The sequence below is a fragment of the Coffea arabica genome, chromosome 5e (assembly GCF_036785885.1).
Source record: "Coffea arabica cultivar ET-39 chromosome 5e, Coffea Arabica ET-39 HiFi, whole genome shotgun sequence".
Lineage (NCBI taxonomy): Eukaryota > Viridiplantae > Streptophyta > Magnoliopsida > Gentianales > Rubiaceae > Coffea > Coffea arabica.
This window is the reverse complement of record NC_092318.1, coordinates 26,383,798-26,397,887: the sequence shown is the minus strand read 5'-3', so window position 1 is coordinate 26,397,887 and position 14,090 is coordinate 26,383,798. Positions and strand designations below refer to the sequence as shown.

Here is a 14,090-nt window from a genome sequence, read left to right as displayed (position 1 = left end):
ATAATTTTCACACTTTAAACCACAAAATGCATATTTTTACTGAAAACTTAGTTAATTAGCTATAAAAGTAGTTAAAACACACAAACACTAATTAATAAGATACACTAAAAACATGTAAAATATGCACTTATCAATAATCATCAATCCAATAAAAAAAAATTTCAGAATCACTTTTTTGATGCCATGCAGAGAGGCTGAATCTCATGCCTGAAGCACGTGATCAAATTGGCCAAAGTCCAGTCTCACATATTTGGGCTCTAGGCAGGCCGCTCTCAAGTAGACCTATCTTCGTCGGCTCGGCTTCGGGCTTCGGCTCGTCCAGATCCGACCCAATTTTCGGTTCTAAAACCGCCTTAATCCTCGAGAGTCTAATCTATCCATCAGTATTGAACCCAAAACCCGAGAGCGTGGGTTCATTCCTATTTCCTGTCATCCAGAGAGGTGTTTCGCGCTCTCCACTCTCTGATTACTTTATCTCCAAAAACCCTAGAAACCGATTTCCTGCTCGATACTGAATTCAATTCCCCGATTGTTGTCGAGGTAGTCTCCAATTAGGGTTTGTTCGTAGATGCTGTAGAGAAATATGTGGGGCGGAAATCCGCAAGATATGTGGGGAAACAGTGGTAATAGCGACGGTAATGGTGGAAATATGGTGGCGGCGCCGCCGCCTCCAGGCATACCTCCACCGTTAATGCCACCGGGGACTAGTGGAGGAGCTGGACCTAGTGGTCCGCCTCCTCTTCCACCTCCGCCTTCTTATACTGTTTTGCCGACGGAGGCACAGCTCGAGGAGAAAGCTCGGAAATGGATGCAGCTTAACTCGAAGAGGTATAGCGACAAGAGGAAGTTTGGTTTTGTCGAAACGCAGAAGGAGGACATGCCGCCAGAGCATGTGAGGAAGATTATTAGGTCAGTTTATTTTTCTTTAATTAGTAAAATATATCGTTTGCTCTGGTTATTTAGTTATCTTATTAGATTGGTTTTTTGGTCAATGCAAGTACTGTTAATTGTTGTTTGATGGATCCTGGAGGGCTGAAATGTGTAATCGTTGTTTTTAATCAGGCACTTGCTTTGAATATTTGCTTTGTCTGCCGGGCTACTTTCTTCATTTTTTTTTGTTTTGCAATTAGGAACTCTTTTGACCTGGGTTTTGATTTATAAGGAATTGTTGTCTTTTAGTTGAATTATTTCTTAGAGGATTTGGGATGGTCAAATGTCTAATTAAGTCCTGGGTCCAAGTTTGTTAATTGTTCTCAAAAAAGATCATGAGGCACGAGTGTAGCAAGGTGGATTCTGGAATTATTGTACGAGTTTTGGGCTAAGGTCTTTAGTTTCCACATATGCTTGGGATTTTGGTGTTCCACAATGGGTTCATTGAGGTAGGATTAGTCGGCCTCTGTTTACATGTGATATGGAGCTGTAATGCACATTGACGAAATTGCCTTTTAAATAAATAAACGCAATTCTTAGATGGTGGCTTGCAAGAAATCGTCTGACTTCTAGAATTGAAGTTCCATCCTGATTCTTTTTCCAAAAGTCTGTCATGTAAGAAGTTGATAGCGTTTGGTTATACATTTATACTACTCAATCTTACTTATTTTAGATATGCTCTAATAATTATAAGGTTGGGAGGATTCAAACTGCTTTTTCTTCTAAGAGCTTTGATATATTTAATATCCACATGTCTATTTTGTATCAAAACTTTCAATGTATTGATTGGGGTTTTTATGCAAAAGTGCTGCTGCCTACTTATGTGTTTCAGGTTTTGCATAATTTATGAAGCTGGAGTGATTCCATTTGAATTTCCATTATTTGATCTTAGCCTAACCTGGAGATCATAGTAGCTTAAACTTGTGTTTGACTACAGGAAGTTGATATATTTATTTGCTTTTCCAAATTATGTTACTGTTTTCGTGTCCACAAGAACACTTGTAATGTTAATGCTTTTTTCATGTCCACCAGAACACTGCCGGAACTTATTATGTTATTTTTTTCATGTCCACTACTTGAGTAAATTAATACCTTTATGAGCATGATTGTTATCTATTAATGACTGTATGACAGCAATGCTTTGTCTGGTGAGGTTGCTTTCTTGATATTTGCTACATGTATATAGGATTTAATGTTTTTTCTTACCTGGTGGAATTTTGGCTTTTTCATTGGTTCTTTATCAAGAATACCTATTTTTAATTAGTTTGAGCAGCTTCTATCTGAACAATTTCAATTGCTAAATCTTGATAGTCTTTTTCTCTACTAATTAGATACTGATCTGTGTGCTTTACCGAACTTAAATGTCATTTTACTGTAATAAATGGTCTGGGTTTTCATTATCGGTCTTTTACGTATTAAACTGTCTTGGACTTCGTACAGAGATCATGGTGACATGTCCTCAAAAAAATATCGTCATGATAAACGTGTCTATCTTGGAGCTCTTAAGTTTGTTCCGCATGCTGTGTACAAGCTTCTTGAGAACATGCCAATGCCTTGGGAACAGGTACCAAGCACATGTCTGCTTAATGAATTTCAACTTTTAATCTTGTTTGGTTACTTTGAGACATTCTGTCTTGATCTCTATTGCTATATGTATTTGTAGGTCCGTGATGTGAAGGTCTTGTACCATATAACTGGAGCTATTACATTTGTCAATGAAATACCATGGGTGGTTGAGCCCATTTATCTAGCACAGGTATATTATCTGACTTTAAGATTCCATTCCTGGTCTTCTTTCTATAAATTTTCTTAAGGTTCTGTACATTTCAGTGGGTTGTAGTGTTGGAAAACCCTGTACTTTTCCCTTTACTTCTTTGATCTTTTCCATTTTACACATTTACTTGGCACCTTTGGTATTTTTGTGACTTTGTTCCAAACTTTTCTGCAGTGGGGTACGATGTGGATAATGATGCGGCGGGAGAAGAGAGATCGGCGACACTTCAAGAGGATGCGCTTTCCTCCATTCGATGATGAGGAGCCTCCTCTTGATTACGCCGATAATCTGTTGGATGTGGACCCATTGGAGCCAATTCAGTTAGAGTTAGATGAGGAAGAAGATTCTGCTGTGTATACTTGGTTTTATGATCATAAGCCTCTTGTAAAAACTAAGCTTATAAATGGCCCTAGTTATCAAAAATGGCATTTGTCCCTTCCAATCATGGCAACACTTCACCGTCTTGCTGGACAGCTTCTCTCTGATCTGATTGATCGCAACTATTTCTACCTATTTGATATGGAGTCATTTTTTACTGCCAAAGCACTGAACATGTGCATTCCTGGTATTTGTCTGCCTAATATGACTTCTAGTTTCCATAAGTTGGAGATATTTGTGAAAATTTAGACCCCATCTTCTGTCAACTCATGTACTTGCATGTGTTTATTTCTTCTCTTGATTTTCTTTTCTTCAGTAACTCTTTAGCTTATTTTTCTTCAGGCGGCCCTAAGTTTGAACCTTTGTATCGGGACATGGAAAAAGGAGATGAAGACTGGAATGAGTTTAATGATATAAACAAGCTTATCATCAGGTCACCTCTAAGGACAGAGTACAGAATTGCATTCCCTCATCTGTATAACAACAGACCCCGGAAGGTGAAGCTTGGAGTGTATCACACCCCTATGGTTATGTACATAAAGACAGAGGATCCTGATCTACCTGCATTTTACTATGATCCTCTAATTCACCCCATAACTAGCTCCAATAAGGATAGACGGGAGAAGAAGAATTATGAAGAGGAGGAGGATGATGACTTTTCTTTGCCTGAAGGGGTTGAACCATTGCTCAAAAGTACTCCCATATATACTGATACTACTGCTGCAGGTATATCACTTCTGTTTGCACCACGACCTTTTAACATGAGATCAGGTCGTATGCGCCGTGCTGAAGACATACCTCTTGTGTCTGAGTGGTACAAGGAACACTGGTGAGTTATGGTAATTATGGTTCTGGCACATTGCTTTTCCACTAGCTGTGGTTGTCAATTGTCCTTACTTTTTCTTGCTGTACATTTTGCAGTCCTCCATCATATCCTGTCAAAGTTCGTGTGAGTTATCAGAAGTTGTTGAAATGTTTTGTGTTAAATGAGCTGCATCATAGGCCGCCTAAGGCTCAGAAAAAGAAGCACCTGTTTCGTTCTCTTGCAGCCACAAAGTTTTTCCAAACCACAGAACTTGATTGGGCTGAAGCTGGACTCCAAGTTTGTAAGCAGGGTTACAATATGTTGAATCTGTTGATTCACAGGAAAAATCTGAATTACCTTCATCTTGACTATAATTTCAACTTGAAACCTGTGAAGACTCTCACAACAAAGGAGCGCAAGAAGTCTCGTTTTGGTAATGCTTTTCATCTTTGTCGTGAAATACTTAGACTGACAAAGCTTGTAGTGGATGCAAATATCCAGTTCCGGTTAGGAAATGTGGATGCATTTCAGTTGGCAGATGGCTTGCAATACATATTTTCACATGTTGGGCAGTTGACGGGTATGTACAGATATAAATACAGGCTCATGCGGCAGATACGGATGTGCAAGGATTTGAAACACTTGATTTATTACCGATTTAATACTGGGCCTGTTGGGAAAGGACCTGGATGTGGTTTCTGGGCACCTATGTGGAGAGTGTGGTTATTCTTCCTTCGTGGAATAGTGCCTCTTCTGGAGCGGTGGTTGGGGAACCTACTGGCAAGACAATTTGAGGGACGGCATTCTAAAGGGGTTGCTAAAACTGTTACCAAACAGCGTGTTGAAAGCCATTTTGACTTGGAACTTCGTGCTGCTGTGATGCATGATGTTCTTGATGCCATGCCAGAGGGCATTAAGCAAAATAAGGCAAGAACGATCTTGCAGCATCTGAGTGAAGCATGGCGTTGTTGGAAAGCCAATATTCCCTGGAAAGTGCCTGGTCTGCCTGTACCAATTGAGAACATGATTCTTCGCTATGTCAAGTCAAAAGCTGATTGGTGGACAAATGTTGCTCATTATAATCGTGAACGTATACGAAGAGGTGCAACTGTGGACAAAACAGTCTGTCGGAAGAATCTTGGAAGATTGACCCGTCTTTGGTTGAAAGCTGAGCAGGAACGTCAGCATAATTATCTAAAAGATGGTCCATATGTGACACCGGAAGAAGCAGTGGCCATATACACTACCACTGTGCACTGGTTGGAGTCCAGAAAATTCTCACCTATTCCATTTCCTCCCTTGTCATACAAGCATGATACAAAACTACTTATCCTTGCCCTTGAAAGGTTGAAAGAATCTTATAGCGTGGCTGTCAGGTTAAATCAACTACAAAGAGAAGAGTTGGGTCTCATTGAACAAGCTTATGATAACCCGCATGAGGCCTTGTCACGGATTAAGCGTCATCTTCTGACCCAACGTGCCTTCAAAGAAGTTGGCATCGAGTTCATGGATTTATACAGTTACTTGATACCTGTGTATGAGATTGAACCGCTTGAGAAGATCACAGATGCATATCTAGACCAATATCTATGGTATGAAGGTGACAAGCGCCATCTGTTTCCCAATTGGATAAAGCCAGCGGATTCAGAACCTCCACCACTATTGGTCTATAAATGGTGTCAGGGTATAAATAACTTGCAAGGCATATGGGATACAAGTGAAGGTCAATGTGTTGTGATGCTTCAAACCAAATTTGAGAAATTCTTTGAAAAGATTGATTTGACTATGCTAAATAGACTTCTTCGCTTGGTTCTGGACCATAATATTGCTGATTATGTCACGGCCAAGAACAATGTCGTGCTGTCTTACAAGGACATGAGTCATACCAACTCTTATGGTCTTATTCGTGGTCTGCAATTTGCTTCCTTTGTCGTACAGTACTATGGCTTAGTGCTCGATCTTTTACTTCTTGGTTTAACTAGAGCCAGTGAAATCGCTGGTCCACCACAGATGCCTAATGAGTTTATCACTTACTGGGACGCTAAAGTGGAGACACGACACCCCATAAGATTGTACTCCCGTTACATTGATAAGGTGCACATATTGTTTCGGTTCACTCATGAAGAGGCACGGGACCTTATCCAACGGTACCTTACTGAGCATCCTGATCCCAACAATGAGAATATGGTTGGTTATAACAACAAGAAGTGCTGGCCAAGGGATGCACGCATGAGGCTCATGAAACATGATGGTGATTTTTTTAATTGAATGTTGTACTGGATTTCTTTCTTTACAGTTCTTCTATAATTGTTTTATATTGTGATCTGTGTACGCAATTATTGTTTGCTTAATCTTATGATGCAGTCAATCTTGGGAGAAGTGTGTTTTGGGACATGAAGAATCGTCTTCCCAGAAGTATCACCACATTGGAGTGGGAGAACAGCTTTGTCTCTGTTTACAGCAAAGATAATCCCAACTTGCTTTTTAGCATGTGCGGTTTCGAGGTTCGTATACTGCCAAAGATAAGGATGAGTCAGGAAGCATTTAGCAATACAAGAGATGGGGTTTGGAACTTGCAGAATGAGCAGACTAAAGAGCGTACTGCAGTTGCTTTCTTACGTGTTGATGATGAGCACATGAAAGTTTTCGAGAATCGTGTAAGGCAGATCCTTATGTCATCAGGTTCTACAACATTCACCAAGATCGTCAACAAATGGAATACAGCTTTGATAGGTACTAAGTACAGTCCCTTGGTCTTTAGTTATACTTTTCCAAAATGACATTTACTGCTATCTTGTGCTACCATCTGCTGAAGCACTTTAATATTGATATCACAGGTCTGATGACATATTTCCGTGAAGCCACTGTGCATACACAGGAATTGTTAGATTTACTGGTCAAATGTGAAAATAAAATTCAGACCCGTATTAAGATTGGGTTAAATTCAAAAATGCCAAGCAGGTAAGATTATTCATGTCAGTTATTTTTCTACTGCTTTCTAAATTATGCTGTATACTTGTTCTAAAATAATGATCTCCATTGTAGGTTTCCTCCTGTAATCTTTTACACACCAAAAGAAATTGGGGGATTAGGGATGTTGTCAATGGGTCACATATTGATTCCACAGAGTGATCTCCGATATAGTCAGCAGACAGATGTAGGTGTAACACATTTCAGGAGCGGAATGAGTCATGAAGAAGACCAGTTGATTCCAAATCTTTATCGTTACATACAGGTATGTTGACTGCATTGGCTGCCATGCTTTTTATTCTGTATTTCTTTGAATAAATTGGCCTAATCTCTGCCTTAATGTAACAGCCTTGGGAGAGTGAATTCATTGATTCGCAACGAGTTTGGGCTGAATATGCTTTAAAGAGACAAGAGGCGCAGGCACAGAATAGACGTTTGACTCTTGAAGATCTGGAAGTAAGTGTTACTGCTGATTGGAATGCATTTTCTTTTGCTTGTATTATCTAAGGGTGAATAAAAGATGTTAGATGAAATAATCCGGGCGTTAGTACTGTTGTATCCTTTGCCTTGGTTAAGATGGATTAATTAATTAGATAGTTCTTGGACAGAGAATTGAGTGATTTAGTTTGAAGTATGGGCCAGTTAATTCTTGTTTTTAAAAAAGAAGGCAAATATAGGTGTGGAAGGCTTTATTCAAACTTTTTTCTTTACTCTTTAACATTTATCATTTTATTTATAGGATTCATGGGACCGTGGAATTCCTCGAATCAACACTTTGTTTCAGAAAGATAGACACACCCTTGCATATGACAAAGGATGGAGAGTGAGAACAGATTTTAAGCAATATCAAGTTCTGAAGCAGAATCCATTCTGGTGGACCCACCAGAGGCATGATGGAAAGCTATGGAACTTGAACAATTATAGGACTGACGTTATTCAAGCACTTGGAGGAGTTGAAGGAATTCTGGAGCACACTTTATTTAAAGGAACTTAGTAAGTGTCATTGCATGTCTTCCTTTGGCTATTTGGGTCTCATTGCTTTCTAAATGAGCTCTAAAGAAGATTCTGACAAAGCAGTTTACATGTTTTGCATCAAAAGTAAAGAAACAAGTATTTATATTTCATTGTCTAGTTGCTGCTCCCTCCGTCCCAAAAAGTTTGTCGCACTTCGGGACTTGCAATTATTATCAACAGTGCAAGACTTTTAAATGATTTGGATTTAAGTTCCGGTAATACCCCGCTTGACTTTCAATGTATTCATACGTGGTTGAATGATAAAAGGGCCACGAGGTGTGATAAGACGTGGGACTCAAAAGAATGAAATGTCTCCGGACTGCTTTAGAGGAAAGTGTCATGCACAAGTGTTATTTGCATTTCACGTGGGAGTCACGCACTATTGAGTGCAGTGTTTGTACTTGGTAAGTGCATAATTGGGCCCACTAAAAGATAAGAAAGGGCTGTCACATTAAAGGGTATGGAACGGAGATGTATGTAAGTTTTCATTGCCAATTTTGGTAAGTGACAATCATTTTGGGACAGATAATAACGGAAAGCATGACAACTTCAATGGGATGGAGGGAGTATTATGCAAGAAACTTGTATTTCATTAAATTGCTTAGCCCATCTGGAAGTACTTCTCTTACTCCTTGTGCTCAAATATATTGAGCAGTTGATTTCTAATATGTCTCAGCAAGCTGGATAGCCTTAGTACATTTTTAGTTAGACTGTATATATTGTTGTTCTTGGACTGGGTCTAATTTCTTGTCTTTTCGTTTCAGCTTCCCTACTTGGGAGGGTCTCTTCTGGGAAAAGGCATCAGGTTTTGAAGAATCCATGAAGTATAAGAAGCTGACCAATGCACAAAGATCTGGGCTTAATCAAATTCCTAATCGTAGATTTACACTTTGGTGGTCACCTACAATAAATCGAGCAAATGTTTATGTTGGTTTCCAAGTGCAGCTGGATTTGACAGGGATATTTATGCATGGAAAGATCCCAACTTTGAAGATATCTCTAATACAGATTTTCCGTGCGCACTTGTGGCAGAAGATTCATGAAAGTGTTGTGATGGATCTTTGCCAGGTCTTGGATCAAGAACTTGATGCATTGGAAATTGAGACAGTGCAGAAGGAAACAATCCATCCAAGGAAAAGCTATAAAATGAACAGCTCGTGTGCTGACATTCTTTTATTTGCAGCCCATAGGTGGCCTATGTCAAAGCCTAGTCTTGTGGCTGAGTCAAAGGATGTGTTTGATCAGAAGGCTAGCAATAAATATTGGATAGATGTTCAACTTCGTTGGGGTGATTATGACTCTCATGACATTGAGAGGTATACAAGGGCAAAATTTATGGATTACACAACAGATAACATGTCTATATATCCTTCACCCACTGGTATGTCAACAAAAATTTATTGCTATCTTCTTCTTTTCTTTTTTTTTAAAAATTAATCTTAATATGTTATTTTTCTCTTCACAGGGGTTATGATTGGAATTGATCTTGCTTACAACCTGCATTCTGCCTTTGGTAACTGGTTCCCTGGCTCTAAACCGTTGCTTGCTCAGGCCATGAACAAAATCATGAAGGTGCTTTGAATTTTGGACTCTAGTTAGATCTTGTTAGGATTTTATTTTCATTTGATTCATTAATGATAGTGTTCTTGCAAAGATCGCTAACTGGCTTCTTGTTTTATGCAGTCAAATCCTGCTTTATATGTTCTGAGGGAACGGATAAGGAAAGGTTTGCAATTGTATTCTTCAGAGCCAACAGAGCCATACCTGTCATCTCAAAACTATGGTGAAATCTTCAGTAACCAGATAATCTGGTTTGTTGATGACACTAATGTCTACAGAGTGACCATCCACAAGACATTTGAAGGCAATCTCACGACGAAACCCATCAATGGTGCCATCTTCATTTTCAATCCGAGGACAGGACAGCTATTTCTTAAGGTTTGTTGTTTGACATTATTTCTTGTGGTCTTCACTTTGATCTTCTGGTATCAGACTGATGTTTACTTCTGCAGGTTATTCACACGAGTGTTTGGGCTGGGCAAAAGCGTTTAGGGCAGCTGGCCAAGTGGAAGACTGCTGAAGAAGTGGCTGCCCTGGTGCGTTCTTTACCGGTGGAAGAACAGCCAAAGCAGATAATTGTCACTCGGAAGGGAATGTTGGATCCCTTGGAGGTTCACCTACTGGATTTTCCTAATATTGTCATTAAAGGAAGTGAGCTTCAGCTGCCATTCCAAGCATGCTTGAAAATTGAAAAATTTGGTGATCTGATCCTGAAAGCCACAGAACCACAAATGGTCTTGTTCAACATCTATGATGATTGGCTTAAAAGTATTTCTTCATACACGGCTTTCTCCAGATTGATCTTGATCTTGCGCGCACTTCATGTAAACAATGAGAAGGCAAAGATGTTACTGAAGCCAGACAAGACAATTGTTACTGAACCGCATCATATTTGGCCCTCTCTTACAGATGATCAGTGGATGAAGGTAAATTTACTTTACCGAAACAATTCCCCTAATAAAAAAAGAAATAAAGAATAGAAAGACAACCCAAGGCCCAATTAAAAAAAAAGAAAAAGAAAATGACAATAGTCGTAGTAGAAAGAGGGTTCCCCTCTGGACCTTTTCTTTGAATCAAATTGAGGATGGACTTATTCTGTTATATAGGTTGAGGTTGCTTTGAGGGATCTCATCTTGTCGGATTATGCCAAGAAGAACAATGTGAACACTTCAGCACTTACACAGTCAGAGATCCGTGATATAATCCTTGGAGCTGAAATTACTCCCCCTTCTCAGCAGCGACAACAAATTGCAGAGATAGAAAAGCAGGTGACATTTGCGTTTGTTTGTGATAAGTGTTTAGGTTGTGTCCTATCTAGTTATTTGTAGTTGCGTGATTCGTAATCAGCTGCATGCTATTGTGGAATTTAACGCAATATGTTGTTTTAGGCTAAGGAAGCAAGTCAACTGACAGCAGTCACCACAAGAACCACAAATGTACATGGGGATGAACTGATTGTTACAACTACAAGCCCATATGAGCAAGCTGCATTTGGGTCTAAAACTGACTGGCGTGTTAGAGCAATTTCGGCGACAAATCTTTATCTTCGAGTGAATCACATTTATGTTAATTCTGAGGATATAAAGGTAATTATGTGCTTCCCACTCCAAGGGTATAAATCATAGCAGTAGCAGTTTTTTTTGTTTCCCTTTTTTTAATAACTAGGATCAATTTTGATGATGCATTTGTGATGCTGCCTTTGCAGGAAACTGGTTACACTTACATAATGCCCAAAAACATCTTGAAGAAGTTCATCTGCATTGCCGACTTACGGACTCAAATTGCAGGTTATTTGTATGGCATTAGCCCTCCTGACAATCCTCAGGTAAAGGAAATTCGTTGCATTGCCATGCCACCACAATGGGGAACTCATCAGCAAGTGCATCTGCCGTCAGCTCTTCCAGAGCATGACTTCCTTAATGATTTGGAGCCTTTGGGATGGATGCATACCCAGCCAAATGAACTTCCTCAATTGTCACCTCAGGTTGGATTTAGTTCTGTTTTTACATTTGTTTAGTGAGCAGGTCCTTGTGATGCTCTGTGTCTTTATATCATGCATCGTTTTGTTGTCTATAATTTTTATTTGGCTAATTCAGGATCTAACAAATCATGCTCGAATTTTGGAGAACAACAAGCAATGGGATGGAGAGAAGTGCATTATTCTAACTTGTAGTTTTACACCTGGGTCGTGCTCATTAACTGCATATAAGCTGACGCCATCTGGCTATGAGTGGGGACGCGCCAACAAGGATACAGGAAGTAATCCTCATGGTTACTTGCCAACACACTATGAGAAGGTCCAGATGCTCCTAAGCGATCGTTTCTTTGGTTTTTACATGGTAAGAATGTGCTTGATATTTCTGGTGATACATAATTCTTCTATAATGATTTTCTTTGATATAATTCCATATTTCATGGTACTTGTTATTGTATCTAATGCGATCTTTCTGCATCCTAATTTTCCAGATTCCGGATAACGGACCATGGAATTACAACTTCATGGGCGTAAAGCATACTGTAAGCATGAAGTATGGAGTCAAACTGGGAACGCCTAGGGAATACTATCAGGAGGATCATCGGCCAACTCATTTCTTGGAGTTTAGCAATTTGGAGGAGGGTGAGACTGCAGAGGGGGACCGCGAGGATACATTTACTTAAATCTTGTTTTTGTTTTGCATCTAATGCTTCTAGAGCATCTCTCCTCCAGACAGACCATTTAAACCTTGGGATGTGTGAAGATCAAAATTTCTTCCATGACTTTTTTTGTGCCTCTTATGCTGACACGCATCTGTTGTAGCTGCCTTTGAAGTTGTAAATATGTGTTGGAAATATGTAATTTTGATCTTAGCTTCAGGCTGGTATTTGTATTTTAGGTGTTAGAGAATGTTAAGCGTATTATTCCGTTCACTGTTAATTTCTGTGTTTTAATAGTTGCATCTATCTTTCATGAAACATAAACTTTTGCCACTTGCATTTGACGACCGTGAATGTGAATTACGATTTCGCAACAATGACATTTGTGGAAAGCGACTTCTACAGCTGCAAAGGACCCAAAACCCCTAGCACCTGTCGATCGTTCTTCTTGCATCGTTCAAAATAAGGTAGATAAATTTGTTGTAAGTTGCATTATCTGTTTTCAACTTTGTCTCCTTGTCTCTTCGCTTGTCAAAATATGAAAATGATAACTAAGTGATGACGCTTATCAAACGTCACATGTTTATTACCTGAGTGATTCACAATTTCACATGTTGCGCTACCTTTTGTTTGTCTCGTGGATCTCCTCTTCGGCAAATCAACTCTCTCAACAAGTTGCATTTTGCGTCTAGATTGTGTAGTTTCACTGTAAATGATGGTGGAGTGTTTCCCCCCTCACCAACACCAAAATTTTGTCGTTTTCTTCTCTTACCCTTCCTTTTTCTTGCTTTTTCTCTTAATACCCAAGCATGAAAACTACGAAAAGGCACATACATTGCAAAAATGTATAATTGAATCTTATACATCTGATAGAGGGAAGGTAGAGGAAGAAGATAAAGAAAATAATGCTTTAAAGGGAATTCAATGTCCATTATCCTTCAGAGTCTGAACATTTAGTCTGAAATATTATCTTTTGAGAACTTAATCCACTTGACTAACCATGAATACAACCCATGTGCAATTTGTGAGCAAAACAGAAATATGCTATTCAATTAATAAATGGTTTTTTTACATGTCACCCCTGAACCTTTGACAACTCTAATACTTTCATCTCTGACATTATTTTTTTGGTCTATTGCAATCAGAAAAAGAGAATTCAAGAATAATAGAGTATTTCAGAGAAGCATAACTAATAGGAAAGTTAGTTTAAAATGTCTATCACATTTCGCCAAATGAATTTTTTATCCTTTACTTTTGAAATGCTAACTTTACATCTCTTACAAAATCAAGTCAATAAATTTTGGTCCTAATCGAGGATGAAAGGTAATAGGATGAAATTCTAAATTACGAACAAGTATTTTATCTCTAAATTGTTTCGATAAATAATCTAAGAGAATTAGGGTTCCGTAGGAGCTGTCGGGTTCTGTAGTACATCTATGGCGGCCTCTTGGCCGCCTGAATGTTTGACTGGAGGTCCTCCGCGCCCTCCGGAAAAGTCCTTTGCGGATATACTGAGGAGGGGTCTTGTGGCTTCCTCCAAAGATCCTTGGAAGAGGATTACACAAGACTGTTTGTTCGATGTACATGGTTTACATCGAATGTCCCAATGACAATCTCTAAATGGATGATTGACTTTAAAATTAATTAGGACTCCATTGCACCAGTGTGGGTGATGCTGCCGGGATAACCATTGCCCTTTTTCGACAAGAAACTTTTATTCAAAATAGGCTCTTTGATGGGTAGACCTTTACAAGTGGATTTGGCAACATCCAATCTTAAGCGCCCCTCAATTGCATGGTTATTGATTGAGTTCGATGTGGCGAAGCCTCTAGTGAATTGTATTTGGATTGGGGTTGACGATTTTGGTCATTGGCAGAAAGTGGAGTATGATTATTGACCAGATTTCTGCGGCTTTTGTGAGCAAATAGGACTTTTGGAAAGTGATTTCTTAAAAAAGAACCCTGTTATTCGACCTTCACGGCTGTGATGCCCCCACTTCTCCCTAAGGCGAATCAAAGGGTATCC

At 39.2% G+C, this 14,090-nt stretch overlaps 1 protein-coding gene across 1 annotated transcript; it reads left to right on the top strand.

Moving 5' to 3' along the window:
• Positions 1-254: 254 nt before the first annotated feature.
• Positions 255-12,345, top strand: LOC113743604 (pre-mRNA-processing-splicing factor 8A-like). Its single transcript, XM_027271654.2, has 20 exons — positions 255-909; positions 2,371-2,494; positions 2,594-2,686; positions 2,879-3,269; positions 3,425-3,911; positions 4,004-6,138; positions 6,252-6,620; positions 6,725-6,848; positions 6,933-7,122; positions 7,206-7,313; positions 7,597-7,850; positions 8,636-9,252; positions 9,337-9,443; positions 9,555-9,809; positions 9,884-10,357; positions 10,538-10,699; positions 10,820-11,017; positions 11,137-11,415; positions 11,528-11,770; positions 11,898-12,345. Exons 1-20 carry the CDS (start codon positions 584-586, stop codon positions 12,087-12,089), a joined length of 7,128 nt encoding a protein of 2,375 aa, XP_027127455.1. The 5' UTR covers positions 255-583; the 3' UTR covers positions 12,090-12,345.
• The last annotated feature ends 1,745 nt before the right edge of the window (positions 12,346-14,090 follow it).